General features: G+C 34.8%; 3 protein-coding genes across 9 annotated transcripts; 1 reads left to right on the top strand and 2 right to left on the bottom strand.

The window, feature by feature from the left end:
• On the bottom strand, positions 1-26,899 carry LOC125662172 (uncharacterized). 7 transcript variants are annotated; one of them, XR_008797930.1, is made up of 9 exons: positions 16,884-16,967; positions 15,877-16,773; positions 5,278-5,373; positions 5,081-5,178; positions 4,750-4,845; positions 1,729-1,917; positions 1,150-1,219; positions 873-983; positions 1-683 (listed from the first exon to the last, which is right to left on the bottom strand). XR_008797930.1 is itself a non-coding variant. In XM_056146989.1 (7 exons), the coding sequence occupies exons 1-5, from the start codon at positions 26,695-26,697 to the stop codon at positions 1,870-1,872; spliced, it is 375 nt and encodes a 124-aa protein (XP_056002964.1). In that variant the 5' UTR covers positions 26,698-26,899; the 3' UTR covers positions 1-683; positions 873-983; positions 1,733-1,869. The 7 variants fall into 7 exon arrangements, 1 of the variants encoding a protein (XP_056002964.1); XR_008797932.1 differs by having other exon boundaries at positions 16,677-16,773; XR_008797931.1 differs by having other exon boundaries at positions 16,691-16,773.
• Positions 11,519-15,772, bottom strand: LOC125662639 (uncharacterized). Its single transcript, XM_048894925.2, has 7 exons — positions 15,433-15,772; positions 14,736-14,911; positions 14,140-14,282; positions 13,723-13,873; positions 13,365-13,558; positions 12,892-12,960; positions 11,519-12,675 (listed from the first exon to the last, which is right to left on the bottom strand). Exons 1-7 carry the CDS (start codon positions 15,531-15,533, stop codon positions 12,388-12,390), a joined length of 1,122 nt encoding a protein of 373 aa, XP_048750882.2. The 5' UTR covers positions 15,534-15,772; the 3' UTR covers positions 11,519-12,387.
• Positions 17,517-25,440, top strand: LOC125662390 (uncharacterized). The gene is made up of 2 exons (XM_048894594.2): positions 17,517-17,635; positions 18,044-25,440. Exon 2 carries the CDS (start codon positions 18,062-18,064, stop codon positions 19,058-19,060), a length of 999 nt encoding a protein of 332 aa, XP_048750551.2. The 5' UTR covers positions 17,517-17,635; positions 18,044-18,061; the 3' UTR covers positions 19,061-25,440.
• Positions 26,900-27,707: the final 808 nt, after the last annotated feature.

Raw genomic sequence — 27,707 nt, 5'->3', positions numbered from 1 at the left:
TTATATTGCATATATGGTATTTATTACTTTTAACTTTAAAAATTCAATGTGGCAGATATGTACAGATTTAAGGTATATATATACATGCAATTAATCTAATAAGTTGTAGGATTTATCTGCAATCTCCTTCAAAAGGGGAACCTGCAAATTCACATGATCCACACAAATCTGAAATATTTTTCAGATCAATATCTATACTATGATAGAATATGGCTAAGGAATTTTTTAAAAAAAATTATTCTCTCATTTTCCCATCCAACATGGATTCTGCATCTGGAAATTTTATAGCAAAGTTGTGCATCCTCTTTTGAGAAGTGGGATTTATTTATAAGAAAGAATGGGATATTAAGTGTCATGTCATTTGGAAGTTTGTCAAATATACAAAATCCTTTGTCCGCCAGGAATATATCACCAACTTGCAACTTCTCTAAAATGCCACAATGGTTCACAATTGCCAAATTAGATTTGTACCCAGCATACAGATTGGAAATAAGCTGCATTAGGTGTAATACACATTAAGGTCTTTTCTTTGTGGCGACTCTTGTCATTACTGCAAGCGAAAAACTGGCTATTCATATCAATTTGGTCATATTAGGTCACTTCTGTTGCATCCATTGCAATCTTCAATTCTTCTGACTTTTATATTTCAGTTGAATGGACACTCCCAACAGTGTTCATGATCCCTTCAAACAAAATTTCATGAATATATGAAAAATATCCACAGAAAATGGTGTATACAGCAACATTTATACCCCCTAAAATTACTAGGTAATTGAATATTGTGAAATCTGCGCTGACCTGTGAAATTGATAACTAGTCAGTGTATAGAAAGTGCATTGTTCATTTTTCCTTAACGAACCGCTAAAACATACCTTTCCAGGGTCTTTCAATTATGATGTTCCCAATTGTCAAGGATGGTTTCCTTTAATTAAGCAGGTATATTTCTCACTGCAAGTTTACAACATCATAGTCTTCAAGGGAAGCTGTAAGAACAAAAGCAATACCATTATAGTATTTGGTGTGCATATAAATTTAGATAACACTGAAATGAGAATGAAGAAAATGCAGAAAAACCACCTGACACTAAACTTAACAACCGTTGTAACTTCCTGGTTTGATGTACTAGAATACTTGTATCGTACACTGTACCTTTTTAAATGTTGAGGATTTGGTGCTTTATTGACTTAAAGTGGCTCACTACACAACAAAATTGTAGTTTCTGAAATAAGCACAGAATATGAGTGTTACAATCATTCTTTTCAAGGCCATGTGTCACTTTTACATAATTATACAATAAAAATATATGCCAGTTCTCTTGAAACACAATACAAAATTTAATCATGCAGGAGCCTATATAAAGGCAAGTAGTATAAAGGGTGTCCTGTCAACCCTTTCCCCTTTTCCTAGCAAGGTTATTTTTTCTATATTGATACAATAAATAAGTGTTCCTTCCCCTTTTCAGACAGAAGGGAATTATGAAGTAAAAGATGTTAATAAATGTTGAAATCAATAACGAAGAAAAACTTACCCCCCCCCCCTTTATGAAATTGTAGTACATGTGATTTTTTGCTCTTATTTTTTTTTTTTTATCAGTTCGTCTGTCAAAATCTTTTGTAGGCCTACCCCCTCTGAAATATCTAAACAACACGTCCAGTATATTCTGTCAGTTTATACACACGTGTGTTAATTTGACATGATTATTCGTTGAATTGTGATAATATTACGTACTTACATCTTTGTATCCACCGCTTCCTTACTGTAGCATCGACTAGGAACCTAAATAAACTACATGGCAGGGTTTTCCCAGTCTCATGTATGCAGCCGATCGCTTAACAATACACCAAATTACATATTAGCGCCGATTCTCTGTTACGACTTTATATATTTCACATGTTGTTGTACCCGGAAGTAGTAAAACTGAAAGTGAAACCAAACGAGACTTACAGACCCTATTAAAACTGCTATCAAAACTTCATTTTTTTATTTGCTTAGTTAACATGTAGGGCATAATACCGTTATCTGCACCGCATATCTTTAATATACAGTGTACAGTATACTTCATTTTTTATTTGCTTAGTTAACATGTAGGGCGCCACATGTAGAGTAAATAACCTAAACTACATTGTACACAATGGAAAGGAATTTGCAATGTCAGGTCGGATGATTTGATATGACATGTAGGGTGGATTTCAGTCGTAAAGGTGTTTGTTCGCTGATAAGGTTCAGTGATTTGAAGCGACTTTGATAGTATACTCCACATGAAAAGACGATCAATACGATTGCAGCAAAAAGTAATATACCTTAATCTCGGATATGTTCATCCCCCCATCCTTTAGTATTCTCCTTTTCATCACTTGTCCCTATTGTTTACCCCCCATCCCTTTGATATATTGTTCAACCCCCACGTTTTCCCCTTTTGTCACATTCCTGCGTATTCCCTTTGATTTATTGTACTCATTGTTTACCCCACGTCTTCCCCTTTTGATCCATTGTATTGTCCCCTCAGATCTCATGTTTACCCCTCCCTCTTTGATCTATTGTTCACCCCCATCCTTTCATGGTATTATTCATTCCCCCCATCCTTTAGTATTCCCCTTTTGATCCATTGTCCCCCCCCTTTTTTTTTTACCCCCCACCCTTTCATTCTTTGATCTATTGTTTACCTCCACCCTTTGATCTATTGTTTAAAGTAGGTCATCTGATAACAATAGACAGTCCTAAAAATAGCCGTCAAGGTCAGTGATTCTATTGTTTACAAACATTTGAATAACGAACATTGTTGCCACAAGTAGTATATATGTCTATTGATGGGGGATCAATAGACATATATACTACTTGTGGCAACAATGTTCGTTATTCAAATGTTTGTTTCATCAATGCGAGAAGTGATTAAAAATCGAATGGCTTTTATCGGGTTTGATGTTCTATGTGTTCATCGATGAAGTACGTGGTCCCTTAAGCATCCATGGCGCTATTTTTGCAATTTCAGAAACTGTATCCACTCTGTGTTATCAGTGGCGTAGCCTGAGTTAATTAATGTGCATGCCTATTGTAGGCGAGGGGTCTGGGGGCCGCTCAAGGCCCCCAGCGGATCCAGGGCAGGGCCCTGGTCACATAGAACTTTCCTTGCTCCTTGTAACTATGAATAATTAATGCAAATTAGGTGACCTATGACGTCGCAACATTGAAGCGGGCCATATATTGATACGACCCTATCAGGTATGCGCATTTCTATTTTCAGACGGGATTTTCCCTTTGCACATGCACACTGATCAGAAATTGAGAGAATATAAATAAGCGCTTCGTTGGGATTTTTTTAATACAAATTGATCAAGAAATGAATTTTTTAATATTTTCGACTGGTTGTGATTAAAGAGATTGATATACTCCCAACTCGGTGATTAAACTAATAATTGTTATGAGGATATTTTGATTTGAATCTTCGATTTTTGTAAGTAGCTTGAATTTCCTCTGACGATTAAGTTGCAGTAAGTCCGATTCAGAGTTTTTTCCTCATTTTCTGGGTAAATCATATTTCCTTACAGCAAATTTTGAGAAAAATACTACTTCCGGTTGATTGTTTTCATTATTAAACGTAATTTTTCGTTAGATTTTTAAATTTTTCTCGGCTTTTGAAATGATATTTCAAAGAGAATTTCATTCAAATATGCATTCTTATCTCTAAAGTTTTCAAATTTAGGGAATACACTTGATTTTAGTTCCCATTTCTATACAAACCCCCACACAATAAAAGAAAATAATCAGTTATCTTCGTCAAGATTCAATAATGACTTGTTCTGGCAGATGGGGCAGTGCCTGTCTGAACTGTTTTACTTATTGCCCCTACACCACATTCAACAATGTTTATTGTCCACTTGCTTGCATTTATATCAAAATTTAAAAATCATCTGATGTGCTAAGCTAAATGTGTTTTTATCCAGCCCTCTGCATACAATATTTTGTACAAAGACTACAAGCTCTTGACTGAAGAGGGGGAATGCTAATCCTGAAGAGATTATTTTGCCAATGGCATGGCCTATATTGAGACATCAGATTCCGTAACAAGGAAATCAAAATTTGTTGTAAGTCAAGATGATTCTTTCATTCGTTTGGCACCTATAGCGCCCCCACTGAGCATGTAACTAGATTACTTCACCGTCTGATAATTCTTCTATTTTTAATTTCATATATGAATTTTCTTCTTGAGGTGGATAAGTAAAATTTTAATTTCAAACTCTACTTTTCGCCATGTACGTAGCCTTACTAGACTCAGGGAAGGTAGAAATCGCCAAGACATCGTTTACTGAAAATTTACATGCACGTGCTTCCGCTTCTAAAAATACACCGGATGTTGATATTTTCTTACCTATTTACGTATGGTGCATGCCCTAAAACACGCATATTAAGTACATCCGGTAGGAGCATGATTAGTTCAAGGAAAGTTCTATGTGCTGGTAGGGGGTCCGGAGGAGATTAATGTACCGCAGATACTGCAGACACTTATTTTTCACCTATGTTTGTAGCATTTAATAGGGTTTTTTTTTGGATGTGTACGCCCGGGCGTTTTGACGTAAACGTAGCTACGCGCCTGGTTATATTTTTGAAAGTTGCATGAAACGTCATTTTCATTAGCCGGGTCATTGGATTGTCAGCGCGTCGCCGGGTATACGCAGTTCGAGTCGGCTGGATTTTTCAGAATCAAGTATGCTAATTATAATATTACATTTTGTATATTTTTTACAATCTTACTGTATATGTACCCTCCTGTTCATCTTCATCACCAGCAACCGATGAACCATGTGAGGCTATAGACACGTAAAATGTGGCATCAGCTGCAGCTACAGACTGAAAGAATATAATATATTTTTATAGAAGTGTCTAATAGGGATTCATCTACTGAGTGTTCCTGACATGAAGAATTAATCCATCCATTTTAAAACCTTAATTGTCCTATGTGGAAGCAAATGTCAAGAATATTTCGTTACTAATTTCCAATTATATGTTCTTAATTATTTCAAGATGTTTAATACAAATGTTGTTAATGTTATTGCATTCATGTAAATATAACGTATACCAGTACCTCTTCTGTATCAGTAGGATTTTCCAAGCACCGGGCGCAAACCCACTGGAGGTCTTCTTGCAGTTTCCCTATTCGTTTATACTGGTCACGGCTGATTCCTGTCATATTATTAAAATTTGTGTTCTTTTACATTGTTCATTTGATGGAATTTTTTAATCATTATTATACAACTGCTTTCCATTCTTATAAAATCATACCAGTATTACATGCTCTGTGTTGCCATAGTTCACATCCATCACACTGGATGGCCTCTTGTCTGGGGCGAACAATCGTATTGCATGCAATGCACTTGTCTGTGAGAATAAAAATAAAATCAATGCAAAAATAATTGTAATAATAACTTACATTTTAACTAGCCGATAATTTTATTGTATGCATGTGAAATCCCGACTTCTATATCAACTATTCATATTATTTGATACAATATTATTATTTTTCTATAAAGCTACATTGTAAGTACCTTTTAAAAAGAAGATTTCAGTATCCGTGAAATCAAATTAACGCATAACATAAGGAATATGAATGTTTTATAGCGGTTTTCCAATTCGATACAACGTTGCTCAGAATCAGTACATGTGGTTCTATAAGATGTAATAAAAGTTTTATTCATAATAGATCATTTGTATAGAAGAAGTACATACATTGATAACGTACATAGCATCTGCAATTTAACGTAAGATGCAACTCTCGGAGGAGAACTTGTTACTTTTTATTTGCGACTCTATAAAATATCAAGCATGTAGAATCGAGGAAGTGGGGTGGGTGGGACCTGCCCCCTTTTGTTAAACAATGGACATATTATAATGCAAATAGAGATATATTTCAATTACTTATTGAAAAAATATATCAGAATTGCTATTATTATTACAAATGTAGAAAACGTAATCAATATTAATATTTGATATATGATATTTAAGCGTAACAATAGAATGTCATGCCAGAAATATTTTTTTCTCCGTTCAAGGAGTAGTTTTCCAGCTACATGGAATATATACCCAAGACTCTGTTTCCATTCAAAGTTCTTAAATTGCGGCATATGAATTTTCGTTTTGAAATGCCTTTTTCTATAGTAACTACATGCACATGTATGTCACCTCTATTTTTCTGTTATTTACGATTATTTATCTATATGAAAGAAGGGTAACATTAGACTACTATATTCTTTCAGCAAATAGAAACATGAAATGCACTTATTATGAGTGACAGAGAATGGGTGTGTTTATATAAATCACTAGAACAATTGCAGGCTATATCTTTTTACCATCAACAATTAAGTTATGGAATGATGTCAAAAGATCAGAGAAAATGTTTGGGGTTTTTATTATTTTATTTTACCAAAAATTAAAACAATTAAAAAAAAACTAAGAGATCTAAAGATCTAAAAAAAAAAATTTATAATATTTTAGCAATAAGGAACAATGTGCTGTATGTATGTTCACAGGTGACATACAACTAAATATACACTGTACAACAAAATTTATCTGAAATTGAAATTAATGAGTTACCCATCATATTTTTTGTCAATGTTCGTTAGTTAAAATGCTGTATGTATATAAATAAGATGAAAATGAATGTTTGGTTCAGATGAGCAAAGTAAGCTCAAAAATCGGATTCTTGCCTATAGAAAATTATGCTTATTGACGTAAAGATTATTTATGTAGGAAAATGGCCGGGGTGTTAGAGTGTGAATTGACGTGTTCAACTTGCATGACGACGAATTATTGTCAGGCTTAATTACAAACTAGGGACCATAGTTGTTAGAGTCAGAACTAGTACTAGTGTAAGTAGTTATCACAGTTATACTACTGTTTGACAAGTGGCAAGTGACCAAGTGATCACAGAGAGCCAAGTTGACTACAGGTCGTGTGGCTATACTAGTGTTTGCATAAGCCAAGTGGCAAGTGCGGGTGACCAAGTGGCAAGCTACCAAGTGGCAAGCTGTCAAGTTGTGTGAGTAAGCCAAGTGGCAAGCTGCCAAGTTGTGTGGGTAGCCAAGAGGCAGCACCTTGATTAAAATAGGCATAAGTGATTTCTCTTTGTTAATTATAGCACTAGGCAAGTAACACAAGCATATCTGTATATTTGAATTTGTTTTACACTAGACAAGTGTCCATTATCTGTATATTTTGCATTCGTTATTATCCTTATAAGACTTGGGCAAACCAAGTACGATCCCAAGGAGATCGCTCGGGTCTCGCACGTTACATTACAAAACCAATATCAGACATGTACGTACAATATATCAGTAAATATCGTTTATCCTCACATTGGATTGAAATTGAGCGTGGAAGATTTATTTTTCCCTAACCTGCATTGCATATACGTTATGTATATCGTATGTTTATTATTTCTTTGTAAAACAAAAAAAAAAAAAAAACAAAAAAAATTAAACCTATGGGCTGTCCTAATTTCATAAAATTTGTAAATGTTGCTTTTTATCCGTGACGTCTTTTATCTTGTGACTATACTCACTTTCCAAAAATGTTAAAGTTCTGTTATCTCGAACTCCTCCAAGCATATTGCTACATGTAATTACATTGAGGGGAAATCGTAAAACTGAAAGAATTGCAGAAAATAAATTTCGTACTACCCTTGGTCTCTAGATTATAGCATGCATAAGCATCTTTCACTGTTTCATTCTGTTTAAGTAACTTTTTATGCACTGTAGCTTTAAATTTTTTTAAATTTGTTAAATATTTCGTAAAAGAAAGACAAGATGAACATTTATTTAAATCAATTAAAAGGCGAATTTCCATTTTTTTTAAAAATCTACTCCGCTGTCATTTCTGATTTAAACGCATTTCTTGATATTTCGTGTACTTTAAGACTTTCCTTTGGAAATAATTTTGTGGCCCTTAAAAGGGTTTTTGTTATTCTGTATCTTGCAATCTTTAACCATTTGTTTAAATCAATTGAAAAGCGAATTGAAATCTACTCCGCTTTCATTTATAATTTGAAACGCATTTCTTGATATATTCGTATAAAAGGCTTTTCCTTTTCGAAATAATTTTGTGGCCCTTAAAAGGGCCTTTGTTATTCTATATCTTGCAATCTTTATTTGTAGCGGAGGACTTTCTTTATCGTGGATAAATAGTGCTGTAGGCCGCTCTGATTTAGATGTATCTTGTCAGCTCCATACTGTCTTGGGTATTCAAGCCTGAATTTCACGAAGTCATATTTAAAGTAACATTGAAGAGTTCTGTTTATGACTTTGCCTTCTTCTGGAACAGAGAATTAGATAGACTCTTTGATGACTCGCCTCTTGGAATGATGCTTCCTACCAACACAAAGTCATCCCTTAATGGAAAACACCCGTCCGGTTTGGTTTTTCATTTTATGACGATGAGGTATCGGTGGTTAACTGTGCGTTTGAGACGCTTGAATCCACGGTAAACAAAGCGCGAAGCAAGTGATCGTCGACATGCCACAGCGTTGTTCTGTGCCGCTCGCGCTCTGTAGTAATTATGGTGGACATCAGTTCCCAAAAGACAAATATAAACGTTTTCAGTGGATTGTTGCAATCAAAAGAATTGATCCGAAATCAAAAAAGTTGTGGGAGCCTAAGAATGCAGATGTTGTTTGCCACCTTCACTTCTGCGAAAGTGATTACAGGGACACGTCAGGTTAGAAGCCATAATATCGATCATTATCAATGTAAAACACATTTTATAAACTTAATGATGATATTTGTCTTCCGTTTTTATTCATATTCAATTTGAGTTTCAATTTGATGTCATAAATACAGGCCAAGTAATTGCTTCTTGTTGCGTGTTGGAAATTTTGATAAAAGGGCTCATCACTTATAAATTCTGGCTATATACTAGAGCTTCCTTCCTCTATTTCTTAGAACAAGTCAGTCTTCTTAACAATAAAGTCAGTTCAGATGATGCAATTCCTATCCTGTATTGCATTAATGATTTCATATTGCTTGTATGTACATACAAGTGCAAGAACTTTGAATTACATTGCATTTATTTGATTTGCATGTGTTCGTGTTGCTTTCTGTTTTCTTTTATATTTCAGAATGACGAAGGGAATGGTAATGACAGGCAAGTGATATTATAATAATCTTGCTAAGATAACCAAATAACCATACATAAAGTGTATGTAAAGCAAAGAATAGTCCTAACAATAAATATTCAGCAATATTAGTGTTGGAATAATTTAATTACCAACAATAATCAGTTATCTTTTGACTTTTTAAAGATTAAAGCATTAACAATTCACTTTTTAGTCACAAAATGTATGACATAGATGGAAGGGGACACTGTACCTTAATGTTTTCATTCATAATATCATTTGTATGCCAGATTTTACAATTAGCATATTCAAAAGTTGAAATATATTTAAATAAACCCTACCCCATTTTGCCTTTGAAGACCAAAAAAAATAAATGTTTTTAAACTTTATCCAATCAAAAACATGAATTAAGTGATTTAAAATATGCCTTTTAATTCATGTATTTATTTTTTTGGTAACAAGCTCATAACAAAAAATGAAAAGGTCTTTCAAAAATTAAGAAAATTGAAAGAGCAAACCATCATCTTGCTATAAGGATAATGAAATTTTGTTTTCAGCTGACCGCCTTCGCCTTAAAGAAGATGCTGTTCCTTCCATTCTGATCCCTGGGGAGGAAATTTCTGGCCCAAGCCCAAGACAGTTAAGATTTAAGAGGAGAAACCAACCATTGGAGGAACCTGACATTATGGCCATGGGTATAATGATGATACTTTAGTGCTTGTTGTGTCACATGCACAGACATAAAGGAATCTTTAAGTCTGCATTTAGCCATATCCACTGCATGTAAAATAATGCTTTGATAGGCCATTTAACTATTATGTCACAATGTAAAAGTCCACAAATATATGCAATGTCAGAAATTTGCAGATAGGGCATTTAAGTTATGTTAGGTTAAGTCCAAAAGGGAAAAAAGAACATACACCACATCAAAAGAACTGAAAAACATTCTGTACTTTCAGTTAAAGATTTAAGCGAGTTACTGTATTGGTAAGACACATGAAATATCCACCTATTTTTACTTGTACATGTATATTACAGGTGTACAGCAAGAAGTGGTTATAGATCATACAGTAAAGACTGGGCAGGCTGATCAAACACCAACAGAAATCCAGGATCTAGGAAAAAAATTTGTGCAAAATCCCTTTGCTATGAAATGTTCCATTGAAAATTTTAAAGATAATGCAGATGCTGTTTCGTATTACACTGGTTTCAGTAATTACGATCAGTTTATGATATTTTATCACTGTCTTGGTCCATGTGTGAATGAATTAGATTACAAATGTGTAACTTTAGAACCAAGGGATCAACTTTTTTTAACTTTGATGAAATTGAGACAGGCTAAAGAGGATTTTGAATTGTCACTTTTCTTTCAAGTTTCAGTGTCAACTGTATCTAGGATTGTAACAACCTGGATAAATTTTTTGTATTTCCAGTTAAAGGAAATGAACATATGGCCATCTCAAGACACAGTTCAAGATTTTATGCCTTCAAATTTTGCAGAGAAGTTTGCAAACACTAGGGTTATACTGGATGCCACCGAAATACCAGTTGAGAAGCCGTCAGACGTCAATGCTCAGTCCATCACTTGGTCAAATTATAAGCATAGAAATACTATAAAGGCAATGATTGGAGTGACTCCCAGAGGGGCTGTGTCATATGTTTCCGATGCTTATGGTGGGTCTGCAAGTGATAGAATGATTATTGAAAGATCTGATTTATTGAAAGATGGTATGTTTGAGAAAGGCGACAGCATCATGGCTGATCGAGGCATCATGGTGCAAGATCTCTTTGCTAACAAGGATGTTCAAGTAAATACTCCAACATTTTTGAAAGGTAAATCCCAACTTGAAGCCCATGAAGTAGTACGTGATCGACGTGTAGCTTCAAAACGCATACATGTAGAAAGGGTCATTGGTCTGGCAAAACGTTTTAAAATTCTAAAGAATGAACTTAGTCACAGCAAAATTCAGCTTGGATCCCGAATCATTTATATCTGCTTTGTGCTAAGCAATTTTAGAAGGTCAATTGTAGATAAATTTGCATAAGTTGTGATGATATTAAAGCAAAAGAGGCTAAATGATGATGTGCAGTTTTAAACAGATTTTCTCAATTCATATCATTTCTTGTGAATTAATCACATTTTATGTTGATCAGTCCTCGACAATTGGTTTTATTGAATTCATACATATATGAATAATATATATATGAAGGTAGTGACACTAGCATTTACTTATCTAAATATAATTCATATAAGATATGCTTGTTAGCATTGTAAGATATTCACCATCATAAAATTTCTCTCTATTCTGATATTTACTCAGTTTGAAAATACTGATCCAAGCTATTGCCTTGGTTAATATTTTTAAATTTAGAATATATCACACCATATTGACATAATGAAAAGTCCAAAATTTCAGATTACATATTGGGGGCTATTTTATTAGGCAATCTGAAGTGTTCCCTGCAATACTTCACAACATGTAGTCAATTTTATGGAAATATATTGTTTCATTTGTAGCATACATTTAAGTAGTACAGAAGGAGGTGGTTTCAAAGTAAGGCCAATTCAACCTAATTAGTAGATTATCATCTGGGGTCAAAAAAAAAAATGGGGCGGGTGGGAGAATATAATTTTTGAATTTTTATTTCCTGAGAAAAAAAAATTAATGAAAACAGACATCACACAAAGTGTTAATCAAGTACGGAATTCAAAGATTCCTTAGTAGAATATATATATATATATATATATATATATATATATAAAACAACATTCTGTGACTTTAATCATTCACTCATGTCACTGGGAAGCAAGTTTGTTTGAAATCATAATTTTTGCATTAAAAAATCGGGATGGGCCCTTTTTTGAGGGGCGGGCGGGGATGATAATCTATCAATTAACTTTAATTGGCCTAATTTGCAATCATTTATAAATTTGGGGCAATGAAAGGTCTGTAATGTTTTGTATAAAACGACTCCAGTTTTGGTATAAGGCACATTTCACAGTATTCTCTGTTGATTTCAATAATTTCTACAAATAGTGACTTTAGTGTATACACAATAAAAAAACAAAATTGTCTGCCACTTATATACAGTTGTCCCTGAATTTGATCATAGTAATTGGAAGATATTTTCAGCTTGATTTCCCCACCCACTACCTCTAAATAAGTGAAATATTCCATTGTGTTTGTGTTGATTTCTTGTTTCCGCCCTTTATAAGGACATTTCACCTCTATTATATATTTATCATCTATAACGCCATCTGGTGTTGCACCTAGAAATGGCATTTTTTAACAAATGAATAAACCATTCTCATGAACTCTTATGTTGTGGTTATCTTCAAACTTTTTGATTGCTTTTTTTTCATATGATTTTCCATGAGTGACTGCGGGGGTGGTGAGGCTCTTGATAGATATCAATGATTTACAAAGCTTCTGTTTGTTACGTCTGTCTGTCATTCTTGAAATCTGCCCAAAATTTGATGCTGTGATTCTCCACATTCTCTCTGCAAACCATCTCTTATTTGTAGATTGTCCCCTTGTTTCTTTTTCAATACTTGCCACCTCTGATTCAGTTACCTGTGCAATGAAAGGGAGAAAAAATCTAGAAAAGGCTTTAATCATAAATCGTCATAATATATATGACTGATCTTAGTTGATAGGTAATACATGAAGCTATTTTTTATATATAATTGATGCCATGTACTTATATAGTTTTATACAGTTCTGCGGCAAGCAAAAATTCATTTAGCCATAAAGTCCCATCTCCAAATTATTTTATGATTTTGAAAGTACCTGTAATGCTTTATCCACCCAGTATTCTGTGAAAGGCAGTGATAAGTAGTGGTGGTCATGAATTGAAGACTGAAAATAAGTAAAATTTTATTATACTGTATGAAAACTGTACACATTATATATACACATTATTTCAAAGATAAGATTAAGACTAGATAAACATGAAATGTAGGCAAAGTTATAGTTAGGTTTAAAAACATATTGGTCATATGCGAAGGTCAACAAAAACATGCAAAACCCAATGTGATATATTAAGTAATGGCAAAGTGAAATAAAAAAAAAAGTCAAGGTCACAAATTTTGTGAGAAAGAAGAAAGATTTTATTTTACATATGAAGCCCCATCACTTGGCATTCAAAAGACAAACTGACCAAAAAGCTAAATGCCCTGATGTATTATTAATTACATTCAAGGTCACATTCCATGGTGAATCTAAATTAAATAAGTATTGACTTTTCAAAATTTGTAAGTCACCTTCAAATCTGCTCTCTCATAAAGATAACGAAATGCAATGTCTTCAGAAGTATTTGATGTATAGTTGATTAATAGGTTTCTGACCCGGTCTTGCATGCCCTCTACATTCCTAAACTTTTCTGGTCGTGGGTCATCCAAATGAACCGCTGATTTTCTCTTCCCAATTGTAATTTTTTCAACTTTGACTGGAGATCCTGAATGCATGAAAAAGAACATGAATTTGTTAATTGTACATCCCAATTTTATATAATATGACACATTGTATATATCAACAAAGATGGAAAAGTTGACTCAAATTTGAATTTTCTACTTTTATGTAATTATATGCTGTTGTCCATGCATATTTTTATATTCCAACCTTTATGGGATGCCTTTGGCTTGTTGAACATCATCAAATTTTCTGTACATGATTTCTGCACCGCCACTTCACCATTCTCAATAAAATTTTCAAGCATGTTTAGCACATCTCCAGATTCTTTCTCCAGCCTTAGTTTATAGCTGTATGTGACCTGTAATAACCTTTCAAATTAGACAGTGATTTCTTTGAAGTATTCAGTGATTTGGTTTGAAATATACATGTATATATTTTTTAAATGACCAAACTACACATACATGTACATGTTTTTCAGTGTCATACTGCTGACTATTTATTCATATACCCCGGAATATTTATTTGGAAATACCTACTAAAATATTCTTGATTAAAGCAAAACTTGATAAAGCGTATACCACGTTTAAATATCAAATTGCGTTGAATAAAATTTTTGATAATTACCTTATTTTTCATGGCTGCACTGACTATTCCAGTAAAAAATACATCATTTTCAATGATAACTGAGCATGCCAAAACTCTCTCGGATTGGTACAATAGTTCCCCATTCTTAACTGCCTTGATATCACATGCCGCTTCATTATCTCCTGAAATATGATATAGCATATATTTATTCATGACAAAAGTGAATCATAATACATGCATGTACAGCACAGGCACTTGTTTCTGTAAATAACTTATGTGTTATTATTAGTATACAGAGGTCGTAAGTTATTTAAGTGCCTGTGCTGTACCGGGTGTATAAAATGATGTTTATTTAAGCATAACAATTTCTTCAAGGGTAAGGAAGGACCTCTCTCCTGAATTGAAAAAAAAGTATTTATTTTCCATAATTTTTGCATATGATATGCAGATAACCATGGACTTTATTTAACACTACCCCCCCCCCCCCATAATTTAGCAACTGTACCACCTGGAAAAAAATTTCAGATCTGTGAATGTTCATTTCACTAGTTATTTTATCATTTGCAAGGAATGAATTGAATGAGATATACTATGGAGTAAAACGGAAACTATCATTGCTTTCAATGCATGAATACCAGCAAGTCTATGGAGAAAATAGGCTTCTATCTGTTCCCTTGTAATGGAAGGTAGTAATTTCCTGTGCTCTGAATTGAGTTGTTGGAATCCTGTTGTAGGCCAGTTTACGTCCAAAGGATCTGGTAACAGAACAGGTGGCTGCTGGAAATTGGCATTTCTGTCATATGCTTCTAATCTGAAACGGGCAAATACATCATTCAAGATGATAGACTAAGAGTACATTACATACATATATGTAGCATTTTAAGAAATGATGGGAACTTTATGACAAGTTTAACCTTTAAGACAGTAAATGTTCAGGTTTGATCCCCTGAAGATTTATGAATGCTGACAGAATATACAATAAAGGCTTTATATACAGAATGAGACTCAAGCATAGTCATGAGCCTTTGAATACCCCCCCCCCCCCCCCCCCCCCCATCCCTTTCTTTGTAGCTGTTGATTAAAATTCCTATATTGATAAATAAAACAAAGATTCTGATAACCCAAATATAGCAGCCAAAGAAGTATGTAGACCACACTCTGAGAAGTCAAGCAATATCCCGTGCGAATATCTTTTTCGAGATGAAATGCGTACTAGTATGTAATCATACCAGATCTAGTTATCGTGACTATATGCTAACACAGCCTAACTTTACAGGGTTTTTTTAAATGAAACTTTTCGGTAAAACAGCAGAATAAAGAAGTTAAATGTACCGTCTAACTAAATCTATCTTCCTTCCTTGCGTCGTGGCGTTTCTACAGGCAAGCTCCTTCTTCAACTGCACCACCGTCAGTGCGAAATAGCGGTTCGCCATATTGTTTACATTTGATTCAAGCGTTCAGCTAACCACCGATAAAAATCAAGCGTCTGGGAGTGAACGTTTTCCATTGGTTAATGTTATATTACCTGTCTCTTAACATTTTATTTCTAATTATCACCCCTATCTAGTAGATCAACACTCAATATTGTTAAATACCAAAAGGAATCTCATAATTTGTTTTTCTTGATTCATATAAAAACAAAGTCATTCCTTAATTGATGTATCTTAAATTATACCTGTCTCATTAAAGTTTATTTCTAATTATCACCCCTAGGTATAGTAGACCGACAAACAATATTGTCAAATACCCCCTAAAAAATTCATAATTCAAACAAACCAAAACAGGTGCCGAGTTGACCAGACTTTGGTGCCGAATTCACTAGGTGCCGAGTCCGAATGCACTAGGTGCCGAGTTCATAACTTTTTTTTTTCAAGTGCCGAATTAACCAGGTGCCGAGTTGACTTGTACCCGATGTGAGTACCAGTGGGCGGTAAATCTAGTACTGCCGACTCCCGACTGTCCCGGATTGCGATGTTTTATAGATTATTTAACTTTAATATAGATGAATTCATTTTTGTAAAATTGGGTTTTAATATTTCTGTGATAATTGCACATATCAAAAGTATTAATTGAACATGTGATCACAATTTTTGATTGTACCATGCTTTGATCATATATACCTGTATATATCCGTTTTCGGTTTTGGCATTTAAAACATAGTACTCGATTTACCGCTTTTGAGTATGCTGCATCTCCAGTTTAAGGATTTATACCAATTAATATTGTTGGTTTTTTTTTAATTGTATGAATCAATTTGGACATAGAGATTGTTTCCAAGAAATATGAAGTTATTCTGTTCTCCGGTTTTAATATAATCTATAAAACATCGCAATCCGGGACAGTCGAGAGTCGGCAGTACTAGATTTACCGCCCACCGTCAGTATCTCCATTCCGGCCCAATCTCTCACCAGAGGGCGTATTACGCTGCGCTGCAGGTTGCACCACTCTATTAATTTTGCCTATATGTTCTTACCAAAATTACTCATCTTTGACCTGACCCTGCTGCCTTAAAGTAAACTTTTCAGAAGTTGTACTTTCACATCATGTAGTACAGTTCTTAATGAGCATTTTCATACCAAAAAATACACACCCATCCAGCAAGGCGTGAGAGTTTGTTTACATCGAAGTCAAGCACGTGCAAAATCAGCTGGTCAAAAGCCAAATCACCCACCTCTACAACAAAAATTCAAAAAAATATTTAAATCCTTCTTTCATGGTTTTTACTCACAAAATTTCAAACACAATACTTGAATTTACATCTCATAAAAAATTGGAGAGCCTACCTCATAAGGAAAGTCCCATAAAACATGCAAAGTTCCAGGAATTATTTTCTTTCGGCCATGATTCGACGTGAACCTCCACATAAATAGAGTGATGCAACCTGCAAGTGGAGCGTAGCGGGAACGATAACTCTGGGTAGAGATTGATTCCGGCCCTGTACGGAAATAGCCGAGTAGTTACGATGAATGCTGGACAACTCGCCCCCAAGACAACTCGCCCCCCCCCCCTTAGGACAACCCGCCCTCTCTAAGGATAAGTCGTCCCCCTTCTCTTGAGACAACTCGCCCCCAATATTATATATAAATATATTATCACATTTTATTTTTATTTGTGTGTGTGTGTGTGTTATTTACACTTTTAACCCTATAAAGATACGTCTTTTTATTTCATACTTTAACACGAATGGTAAATTCTAATAGAATTATACACAAGTTTGATTATTGCATTTCAGAAAAAGTTTTATTTTTCATAAATCAATTGGCAAGGAAAATTATGTTTGCTGATCTTCAGCTAATTGATTAAATGTCTCCAATACGGAGAAAATTTTGGGGTTGGGGGGGTGGGGGTGAGTGTTTGGTTTTTTTTATCGATATAGTGCACCTGTTATCTTAGGGGCGAGTTGTCCCGATGACGGGGCGAGTTGTCCCGATGACGGAGCGAGTTGTCTTCGGGGCGAGTTGTCCTGATTGCTTCCTAAACCGAAAGTACGATAGATTTGTTTTTCTTATGAAAAAGGTCTTTGGCACTACACTGAGTAAGTATTCAACTATTGATATGCATTTATGACTTTATAACCTCCAGTGATGTTCATTTAGTAAGACAAGTTGTCACGTAGACTGAGTGTGAATGTAATGTAGAATTTCAAGATCCATGCTTTGAATGTCAAGGACGCTAGTTACGTGTTAAAATGGCACATGGTTTTTTATTTCACTTTCTTGTCATATTTGTTAAAGTGAAGTGACTGCATTTTATTTCCCACGTTAAATGAAGGGGTGGATTAAATCATAAAGTTGTGTTGCAAGATGTTAAGGGGCTTCATGCACAAATGACATAATTGTTGCTAATATTTATATTTTCATTTGTGTTTCAAAAGGAAGTCAAGCATTGTGAAGATGTGTTACTCCTCCTAAAACTGTTGTCTTATTTTGATGCTTATTTTCAGGGTTGTCGTAGCCAGAGGATGTTATTTAGAGTGGTGTATGGACTGATTTTCCTTGCTGCCAGCATTCAGCTGTCCTTGCAGCCAAACAGAAAATGTAAATGCAAAGTAGGAATCTTAAAAGAAGTGCTAGTAATACCTAGGAATAAATGTGAATTTGTGGAGTTTACTAAAAACCTAACTTGTCAGTGTGACTGTTCTGATGGTGAAGAGCAAACATACCTCCATTATGTTCCCAGTAGCACTGCCAATAAAACTTACATTATGTGTGAGTATAAACAACTTGTATTTGGAGAATGTTTAGAGTATAATGAAGGGGGGGAAAAAATGCAATCCAACAATGAACTATGTACAGAACACGCATGTTCTCCCTGCAAATCAACCTATAAGTCAACAGAGAGTTATCTATATCCTCAATGTTTTAAATTTGGAGGCTTGCTAACAGAAAAGGAAAAGGCAGCAAAGGATGATTGTACAGGGAGCAAAGAAACACACTTGTATGCATTGTTACCTATTACTTTAATTTTGGGATTTTTCATTGGTCATTATTGGAAAGACTGGAAAACTAAGTGTGTAAGCTTTTTCAACAAGAGAAGTGAATACAGACTGTGTCCATCTGACGAATCAATCAAGTCGAGAAGTGTATACTTACCATTTAATGAATCAAACACACAGACCAGTGTTGAGGTGCCACTTAATGAATCAAACACACTAACCAGTGTTGACTTGCCTCCTGATGAATCAAACACAATGACCAGTGTTGACTTGCCACTTAATGAATCAAACACACAGACCAGTGTTGACCTGCCTCCTGATGAATCAAACACACTAACCAGTGTTGACTTGCCTCCTGATGAATCAAAGAAGTCAAGAATTGATGGCGTTCCGCCGGATGAAACAAACATGTCAAGTATTGCTGACTCTCAACTTACTACATCCGACATGACACTCGTTCAAAAATATGACTTGAATGACATGGATGAAGATACTTCTTTTATAATTACAATTGATAAATTATAACAATTGTTAGTCCCCTATAGGCAGAGCAGATGGGACTTATGGTTTGCACTCTATCAGTCCAGTAAATCAGTTTTCTGCACTTTTTAAAACCTCACTTGAGCTGAAAATTCTCATCACTGTATGCCATACATCTGTCTATCCATAATGTTTTAACATTTTCGACTTTTAAAGAACCAAGGGCTAATTTTAGCTTAACTTGCCACAAAGCATGTTTAGGTAAAGAGGATTCAATTTTATTGAAATGAAGTGCAACATGCTTTTTGAATTGGAAATAATTAAGAAATAATGCAAATTTTGTGGCATCTTTAAACAACCACTTGACCAATTTCAAACACACATGGCATAAATCATCCTTTGGTAAAAGAGATTCACATTTCATGATTTGTTCAAATGAAGGGCAATGCTCTCTCAAACAGGAGGTAATATTTGAAACTTTCATGAAAACTTCTTGACATAGACGTGTAGATTCAAGTTTATTCAAATCATGGCGTCAGGGAGTAGGATGGAGCCACGATAAGGTATCAAAGTTTTCCATGGTGATATATAGGATAAATCTTCAAATATCTTCTCAAGAATAACAGGGTCATGATTACTCATATTAATGTGCAAGCATTCCCAGGTAGTGCAGATTAGATTCAAATTATGGTCTCCTGGGGTAGACCACAATAGGGAATCAAAGTTTCACATAGATATGTATGGGAAAATTAGATCTTTAAAAATAGTACAACAGGATCATGAATACTCATATTAATATGCAAGCATCCTCGGGGAGTACAGATTGAAGTTTGATCAAATCATAACCACTGGGGTTAGGATGGGGCCACAATAGGGGATCAAATTTTTTAGCTCACCTGAGCTGAAAGCTCAAGTGAGCTCTTCTTATCACTGATTGGCTGTCCGTCTGTAAACTTTTCACATTTTCGACTTCTTCTCCAGAACCGCTAGCCCAATTTCAACCAAACTAGGCAAAAAGTATCCTTGGGGTGAAGGGCTTTCAAGTTTGTTCAAATGAAGGGTCATGCCCTCTTCAAAGGGAGATAATCACAAAAATGCTAAATTGGAGTGGGTTCATTTAAAAATCTTCTTCTCAAGAACCCTTGGGCCAGGAAAGAACAAATTTAACAAGGTTAGGATGGGTTCATAAATGGGGATCAACGTTTTACATACAAATATATAGGGAAAATCTTTAAAAATCCTCCTCTCAAGAACCACTGAGCCAGGAAAGTACAAATTTACATGAAAGCTTCCTGACATTTTGCAGATTCAAGGTTGTAAACATCATGGCCCCCAGGGGTAGGTTGAGGCCACAATGGGGATCAAAGTTTTAGATGCAGATACATATATATTGGAAACATTTTAAAATATGGGCTACGGTGAAGATGTGCATGTGTCTGTTTGAAAGTGATCAGACATTTTTCAAAAAATTTACAGGTGGTTGAACTTTTTTAAGCATATCTTGAATAGATGGTATTTATTTTTGTAATCATCTCCTCTTACATCATTTATTTGACATCCTTCAGACCTTGTACAGCTGTTATGAAAGCATTGAAGATGTGCATGTGTCTTTTTGGAAGTGATAAGACATTCTTTGAAAAATTTACAAGTACGTGATGTAGTTGAATTTTGTTATTTTTTAAGCATGATACATGTACCTACTCTGTGTAACCAACTCCTCTCACAGCTGTTACTTGACATTTTTCAGACCATGTACATTATAGATGTTATAAAAATATTGAAAATATAACATGTATGTGATAATAAGTTTAAAAGTGCTCCTGTGTATTTAGTTATTTTAATTTTGTTTTGTTTTGGGGGGTTTTCTGAAAAATTCTACATTTTTCTATATGTCTTGTACTGCTGTTTCTATGATGAATAATATTGTAAAGCAACCCAGTCATTTCTGAATTTTTAAATCGATTATATTTTATAACTTCAGAATGTATTGGAGTGTATGTAAATACATACATGTATAAATCAATGACATGTTTACGATGGTTGTCCCAAAATTCCATGAACTGGACTTATAACTTTTCCAGTATCAATTTAATTTTATAAAAACTGTAGTATATTGCCAATTATACCATTGTTGACCAATACCCAAAATTTCAACTTGTACTTTAAGAAAATTAATTCTTTTACAATAAGGTTGTGCTTTGTGGCACAATTTGCGACGTCAAATTTTATCACAGTGTTTTACATAGTTTATCCTTTGAACATGATATCCTTCTTTCTTTTTCTTCATTTTTAAAAGCTGAGGTACGCATGCATTGTGCTCATACCCTATGTATTCCTAAATTACCCATTGTAATGGGGGTGAACAAACGATTTGCTGATTCCCAAATTTCTTCAATCTATCATGCACTCCGATGTCTGTCTTCCAGAATAGTGTAATTCAGTAATTTAACCGTTTTTTGTATATATTTATATTGTATTAAAAAGTTACTGTATATGAACAATATTATAAATTTATCTATTATAAATTATTTTTATGCCCCCGAGATCGAAGATGTTTTTGTCCTGTCTGTCATTCTGTCTGAAACTTTAACCTTGCTAATAACTTTTGAATAGTAAGTGATAGAGCTTTGATATTTCACATAAGTATTCCTTGTGACAAGACCTTTCCGTGGGTACCAACATTTTTGACCCCTTGACCTTGGAGTTTGACCTACTTTTTGAAAACTTTAACCTTGCTGATAACTTTTGAACAATAAGTGATAGAGTTTTGATATTTCACATGAGTATTCCTTGTGACAAGACCTTTCCGTGGGCACCAACATTTTTAACCCCGTGACCTTGACCTTGGAGTTTGACCTACTTTTTGAAAACTTTAACCTTACTGATAACTTTTGAACAATAAGTGATAAAGCTTTGATATTTCACATGAGTATTCCTTTTGACAAGACCTTTCCTTGGGTACCAACATTTTTGACCCCGTGACTTTGACCTACTTTTTGAAAACTTTAACCTTGCTAATAACTTTTGAACAATAAGTGATAGAACTTTGATATTTCACATGAGTATTTCTTGTGGCAAGAACTTTTCGTGGGTACCAACATTTTTGACCCCGTGACCTTGACCTTGGAGTTTGACGTACTTTTTGAAAACTTTAACCTTACTGATAACTTTTGAACAATAAGTGATAGAGCTTTGATATTTCACATGAGTGTTCCTTGTGACAAGACCTTTCCTTGGGTACCAACATTTTTGACCCCGTGACTTTGACCTACTTTTTGAAAACTTTAACCTTGCAAATACCTTTTGAACCATAAATGATAGAGCTTTGATATTTCACATGAGTATTCCTTGTGACAAGACCTTTCCGTAGGTATTGAACCTTTTGACCTTGACATTTGACCTACTTTTAATTTTTTTTTTTACATTGATCATTACTTCTAAATGGTAAATATTAGAGCTTTCATATTGTACATAAGCATTTCTTTTGACAAGATCTTTCTACTGGTACCAAGATATTTGCCCTTGTGACCTTGGCCATCTTCGGAATTGGCCATTTTCGGGGGCATTTGTGTTTCACAAACACATCTTGTTTTGAATTCCATTTTAGTAATATATTAATTATATGTATTACAAATTCTAGAACCACAAGGTAACTAATTTTTATACATGTATAGTAACTATTATAAAAACTTATACATGTATGAACTGTAAATAAAACAAGATACTCTATTTTAATTTGCTAGTTTTATACTGTTTTTCAAATGTCTTAAAAGCTAACCTTACAAGCATGTTATGTTTATATGTTTATGTTGATGTAATTGTGATCATTCTGTCTTTGTCATGATCATGTACAGAGTGCTAATGCAAAACACAATTTATTTATTTTTACATTGATATAATGGAAATACATTGAGCTATTTTCTATGCCTGTCTTTAGATGGGATGTATTATGGTATTGGTACAGTGATGTCTGTATGTCCATCTGTTCTGGGTTTTCTGTTTCTAATTTCATTTCTCTGTCACATATCAAGCTGAAACTTGCTATGTAGCTTCATTGTGGATCACTCTAGATCTTGTTGCAATTTTGATCCATTTCAACCTCTCTTGCAGGAGTTTTGCCCCTTTATTTGAAAATTATTGTTATATGAAGGGTACATAATTTGTCCGGCTAACTCCTTCCACAGTTTTCAAGTGAGGACCATCTTGATTTACAGAGTGTTTGTATGGATATTGAAGATGTGCATGTGGCAAGGATTTTGATTTTCTTCAATATTTTGAGATTATTACAGGTTGTTGAACTTGGTCCGTTTTGAGAAAATATTGCAAAGAGAGTACATGATTTGTTGATGCAGTGACCTTCTCCCACAGTTTTCAAGTGAGAACTTTCTCATTTTACAGACAGTTTATATGGGTATTGAAGATGTGCAATGTGGCAAGGATTTTTATTTCCTTCATTTTTTGGATAATTACTGGTTATTGAACTTTAATAGTCAATTTTTAGCTCACCTGAGCTGAAAGCTTAAGTGAGCTTTTCTGATCACTTGTGCGCCATTTGTCTGCAAACTTTTTTACATTTTCGACTTCTCCAGAACCACTGGGCCAATTTCATTCAAACTTGGCCAAAAGCATCCTTGGGTGAAGGGCTTTCACATTGGTTCAAATGAAGGGTAATGCCCCCCTTCAAAGGGGAGATAATCACAAAAATGCAAAATAAGGTGGGGTGATTTAAAACACTGCTTCTCAAGAACCACTTCACCAGAAAAACTTAAATTTACATGAAAGCTTCCTGACATAATGCAAATTTAAGTTTGTTAAAATCATGGCCCCCGGGGGTAGGATGGTGCCACAATAGGGTATCAAAGTTCTACATATGAATATAAAGGAAAAATCTTTTAAAAACTTCTTCTCATGAACCACTAAGCCAGAAAAGCTGAGATTTACATGAAAGCTTCTTGACATAATGCAGATTCAAGTTTGTTAAAACCATGTCCCCTGGCCCCAGAGGTAGGATGGGGCCGCAATAGAGGATCAAAGTTTTAGATACAAATTGATAGGAAAAATATTCTCAAGAACCAATAAGCCATGAAAGCTTATGTTTCCTGACAGTGCGTGCAAATTCAAGTTTGTTAAAACCATGTCTCCTTGGGGGGGGGGGGGGGGGGGCACAATAGGGGATCAAAGTTTTACATACGAAATATATAGGAAAATCTTCTCAAAAACTACTGGGCCAGGAAAGTGGAAATTTACATGAAAGCTTCCTGACATAGTGCAGATTCAAGTTTGTTAAAATCATGGACCCCAGGAGTAAGTTGAGGTGGTGGCAATATGGGATCATAGATTTACATACAAATATATAGGGTACATCTTTAAAAACCTTCTCAAGAACCACTGAGCCAGAAATGCTGAGATTAATTTGAAAGCTTCCTCACATAGTGCAGATTCAAGTTTGTTAAACTCATGACCCCTGGGGCTAGGATGGGGTCACAATAGGGGATCAAAGTTTTACATTACTAATAGATAGAAAAAAAATAGTTAAGAATTTCTCCTTAAGAACCATTGGGCCAAAGAAGTTTACATTTGCACGAAAGCTACCTGACATGGTGCAGATTCAAGTTTGTCAATATCAAGGTCCCCAGGGGTATTAGATGGGGCAAAAGTAGGGAGTCAAAATTTTACATACAAATATATAGGGGAAATTATTAAAAATCACTGGGCCAGAAAAGTGTATGTTTACATGAAAGCTTCCAGACTTAGTACAGATACGAGTTTATAAAGGTCATGGTCCCCGGGAGTAGGTTGGGGCTACAATTGGGATCAAAGTTTTGAATGCGAATATATAGGGAAAATCTTTAGATATGAGCTAAGGTGACTCAGGTGAGCAATGTGGCCCATGGGCTTCTTGTTAGGAATTCATAGATAGTACATGATTTGTCTGTTTTTCCTTCCACAGTTTTCAAGTGAGGAACTTCTTATTTCACAGGGTATTTGAATGTACATATGGCAAGGATTTTGATTTCCTTCATTTTTTTTTAAAAAGAAAATTACAGGTTGTTGAACTTAGTCAGTTTTGAGGAAATATTGCATAGAGAGTACCTGATTTATCTTTTATTTTCTCCTTCTACAGATTTTAAGTGAGGACCGTCTTATTTTACAGAATACTTTATGAATATGGAAGATGTACATGTGGCAAGGATTTTGGATTTTCTTTATTTTATTTTTTTTTACAAAAAATTACAGGTTGTTGAACTTAGTCCATTTTTAGAAAAGATCCATATTATGCAAAGAAAGTATGTCACAGCTTGTTGATGGCTGATACTACCTGAAGAAAGTTCTACAAAACACCCTATGAATAAAGCATTTTCACTGGCGTATTATGTACTGTTTGCGGTACTCTTGTTCTTTCATTAAATACATTCTACAAATGAGTTGTTTCATTTCTTTAGAGATGGGATATTATCTAATGCCATGGAATATTATCTACAATGTTGGCAATATCCTTAACTTTCCAGAATGAAGGACTGAATGCAGGAAATTATAAGCTTCAATATCAAAACATGAAGATTTCTAAATGGGATATATTACGTATTTTGATGGTTTCCAAGAAGCTGAGGCCGAATTTGACGGGTGCTTCAATAGTTGTCTTGTTACCCGTTTGTTTTTGTACCCGTGTTACATATTTGAATACAACTATATGTCAAATATTGCATCAAACAATTTTCTATATGTATATTATATTTTTGTATGCGTGGCAATGTAGGAATATAGACATTATGACATCATATTGACCTGAGGCAGATTGGTGTAGATGTCTGTAGTCGTGGTAAAAGTTATTGCATGTCATGAACAAGCAGAGAGATCGATGCGAATCTTTTGATTTCTGTCCAAAAACCGGCGTGATTTACCATTGAGGCTTCAATCTTGTAAGATGCAACATCATTGTTTTCCCGAGTTTCAAAATGGGATAGAAAAAATACTTATTCCTTTCATGGCAAACAAATTCCGCATAGACCACATAGCTGCGTAACGTTCACATATCACAAAATTGTGTGAAGACTTATATAGACAACAAAGTAACAACCAAACTCATATGGACTACGTTAGATCATGGCAACAAAGAGTGTTTATAGTTACCAACACACAACACTCGTTGATCGTCTCTGAATATTTCATTAGAAACACACGGTAGCTTAAAGACTTCTCACCGTCTGTTCTCAGTTACAGAAAAACATGATCCTTGCATCTTCATAACTGCCACATGTACACAATGATTTCACGTTTGTTAGTGGAAGAAAAAGCGTTCTGATTGGTCAGAGTAATATAACCGCATTCTATAAACAGTTTTTAAAAATCTCCCATTAAGTCTTGCTCAGAAGCTCAGCGATTGGCCGAATCACTTCATGCATATTTATGAGAAACAAAGAAATTGTCACGCAGAGAGCCACAGGTGAAGGGGAAGAGGGGCGTACGTTCCAGTCGTGGCTTGCGACGATGGTTGTCGATGTACATGGGGGATACAGAGCTCACAATTCTTTGTTATGTAAACAAGGCTCGTGCCATGTTTTTGTTTACATATACCAGTAAAAGTTCTTTAATTTACAAGTTAGATTTTCAAAACGCCTATGGCAGAATACTTTATTTCACTAACCTTTCAAAATGACACCAAGGTAAGAAAAATCCCACATCCATTTATTAGACACAGATTATGGTAGTTGTGGATGGCCTGCCTAAACTGATCCTAGTCTTACTCTTGTGGAGATAGGAGGCTGTGGTGAAGATCATCTCACTTTGTACAGTTCTCTTTGGTGTTCAGGCACTATACTGAACAAGGAAGAAGAAACAACACAAGACGCAAACATTCTGCAGAGAACGCAAACCTCCGCTGAGGTTCCTCAAATCTCCACCGTGTGCAAGTGACGTCACGTGTTGTTAATTATGAAGCTCACAGATAATTCTGTAGAGATCGCAAACCTCCGCTGAGGTTCCTCAAATCTCCACCGTGTGTAAGTGACGTCACGTGTTGTTAATTATGAAGCTCACAGATAATTCTGCAGAGATCGCAAACCTCCGCTGAGGTTCCTCAAATCTCCACCGTGTGCAAGTGACGTCACGTGTTGTTAATTATGAAGCTCACAGATAATTCTGTAGAGATCGCAAACCTCCGCTGAGGTTCCTCAAATCTCCACCGTGTGCAAGTGACGTCACGTGTTGTTAATTATGAAGCTCACAGATAATTCTGCAGAGATCGCAAACCTTCGCTGAGGTTCCTCAAATCTCCACCAGAGATCGCAAACCTCCGCTGAAGTTCCTCCAATCTCCACCGTGTGTAAGTGACGTCACGTGTTGTTAATTATGAAGCTCACAAATAATTGCACACTTTGGTTACTACTTCCTCAGAGAGCGGAAACTACATACTGTACATGGAATTTTATTAATGAATTTAAACATGACTTTAAAGGGGCGTAGACGCGATTTTGAGTTTCAACTTAATTTTTTGGTAACAACAATAAAGATCTTTAATAAATAAAAGGTATTAAGATACACTTCGTTTTTGCATAAAATCCGGTTCTCAAATTTGTGTTTGTTACACTAAGACAAGTGCACATGCACTTTAAGAAACAGGGCATATGTATAAGCACACTATGTGCCTATCTAGGTACAAACATTTAAAACAAATAAGAAATTAATTTAGGTT

This window comes from Ostrea edulis, chromosome 8 (genome assembly GCF_947568905.1).
Source record: "Ostrea edulis chromosome 8, xbOstEdul1.1, whole genome shotgun sequence".
NCBI lineage: Eukaryota > Metazoa > Mollusca > Bivalvia > Ostreida > Ostreidae > Ostrea > Ostrea edulis.
This window is presented reverse-complemented; position numbering and strand designations above follow the sequence as displayed.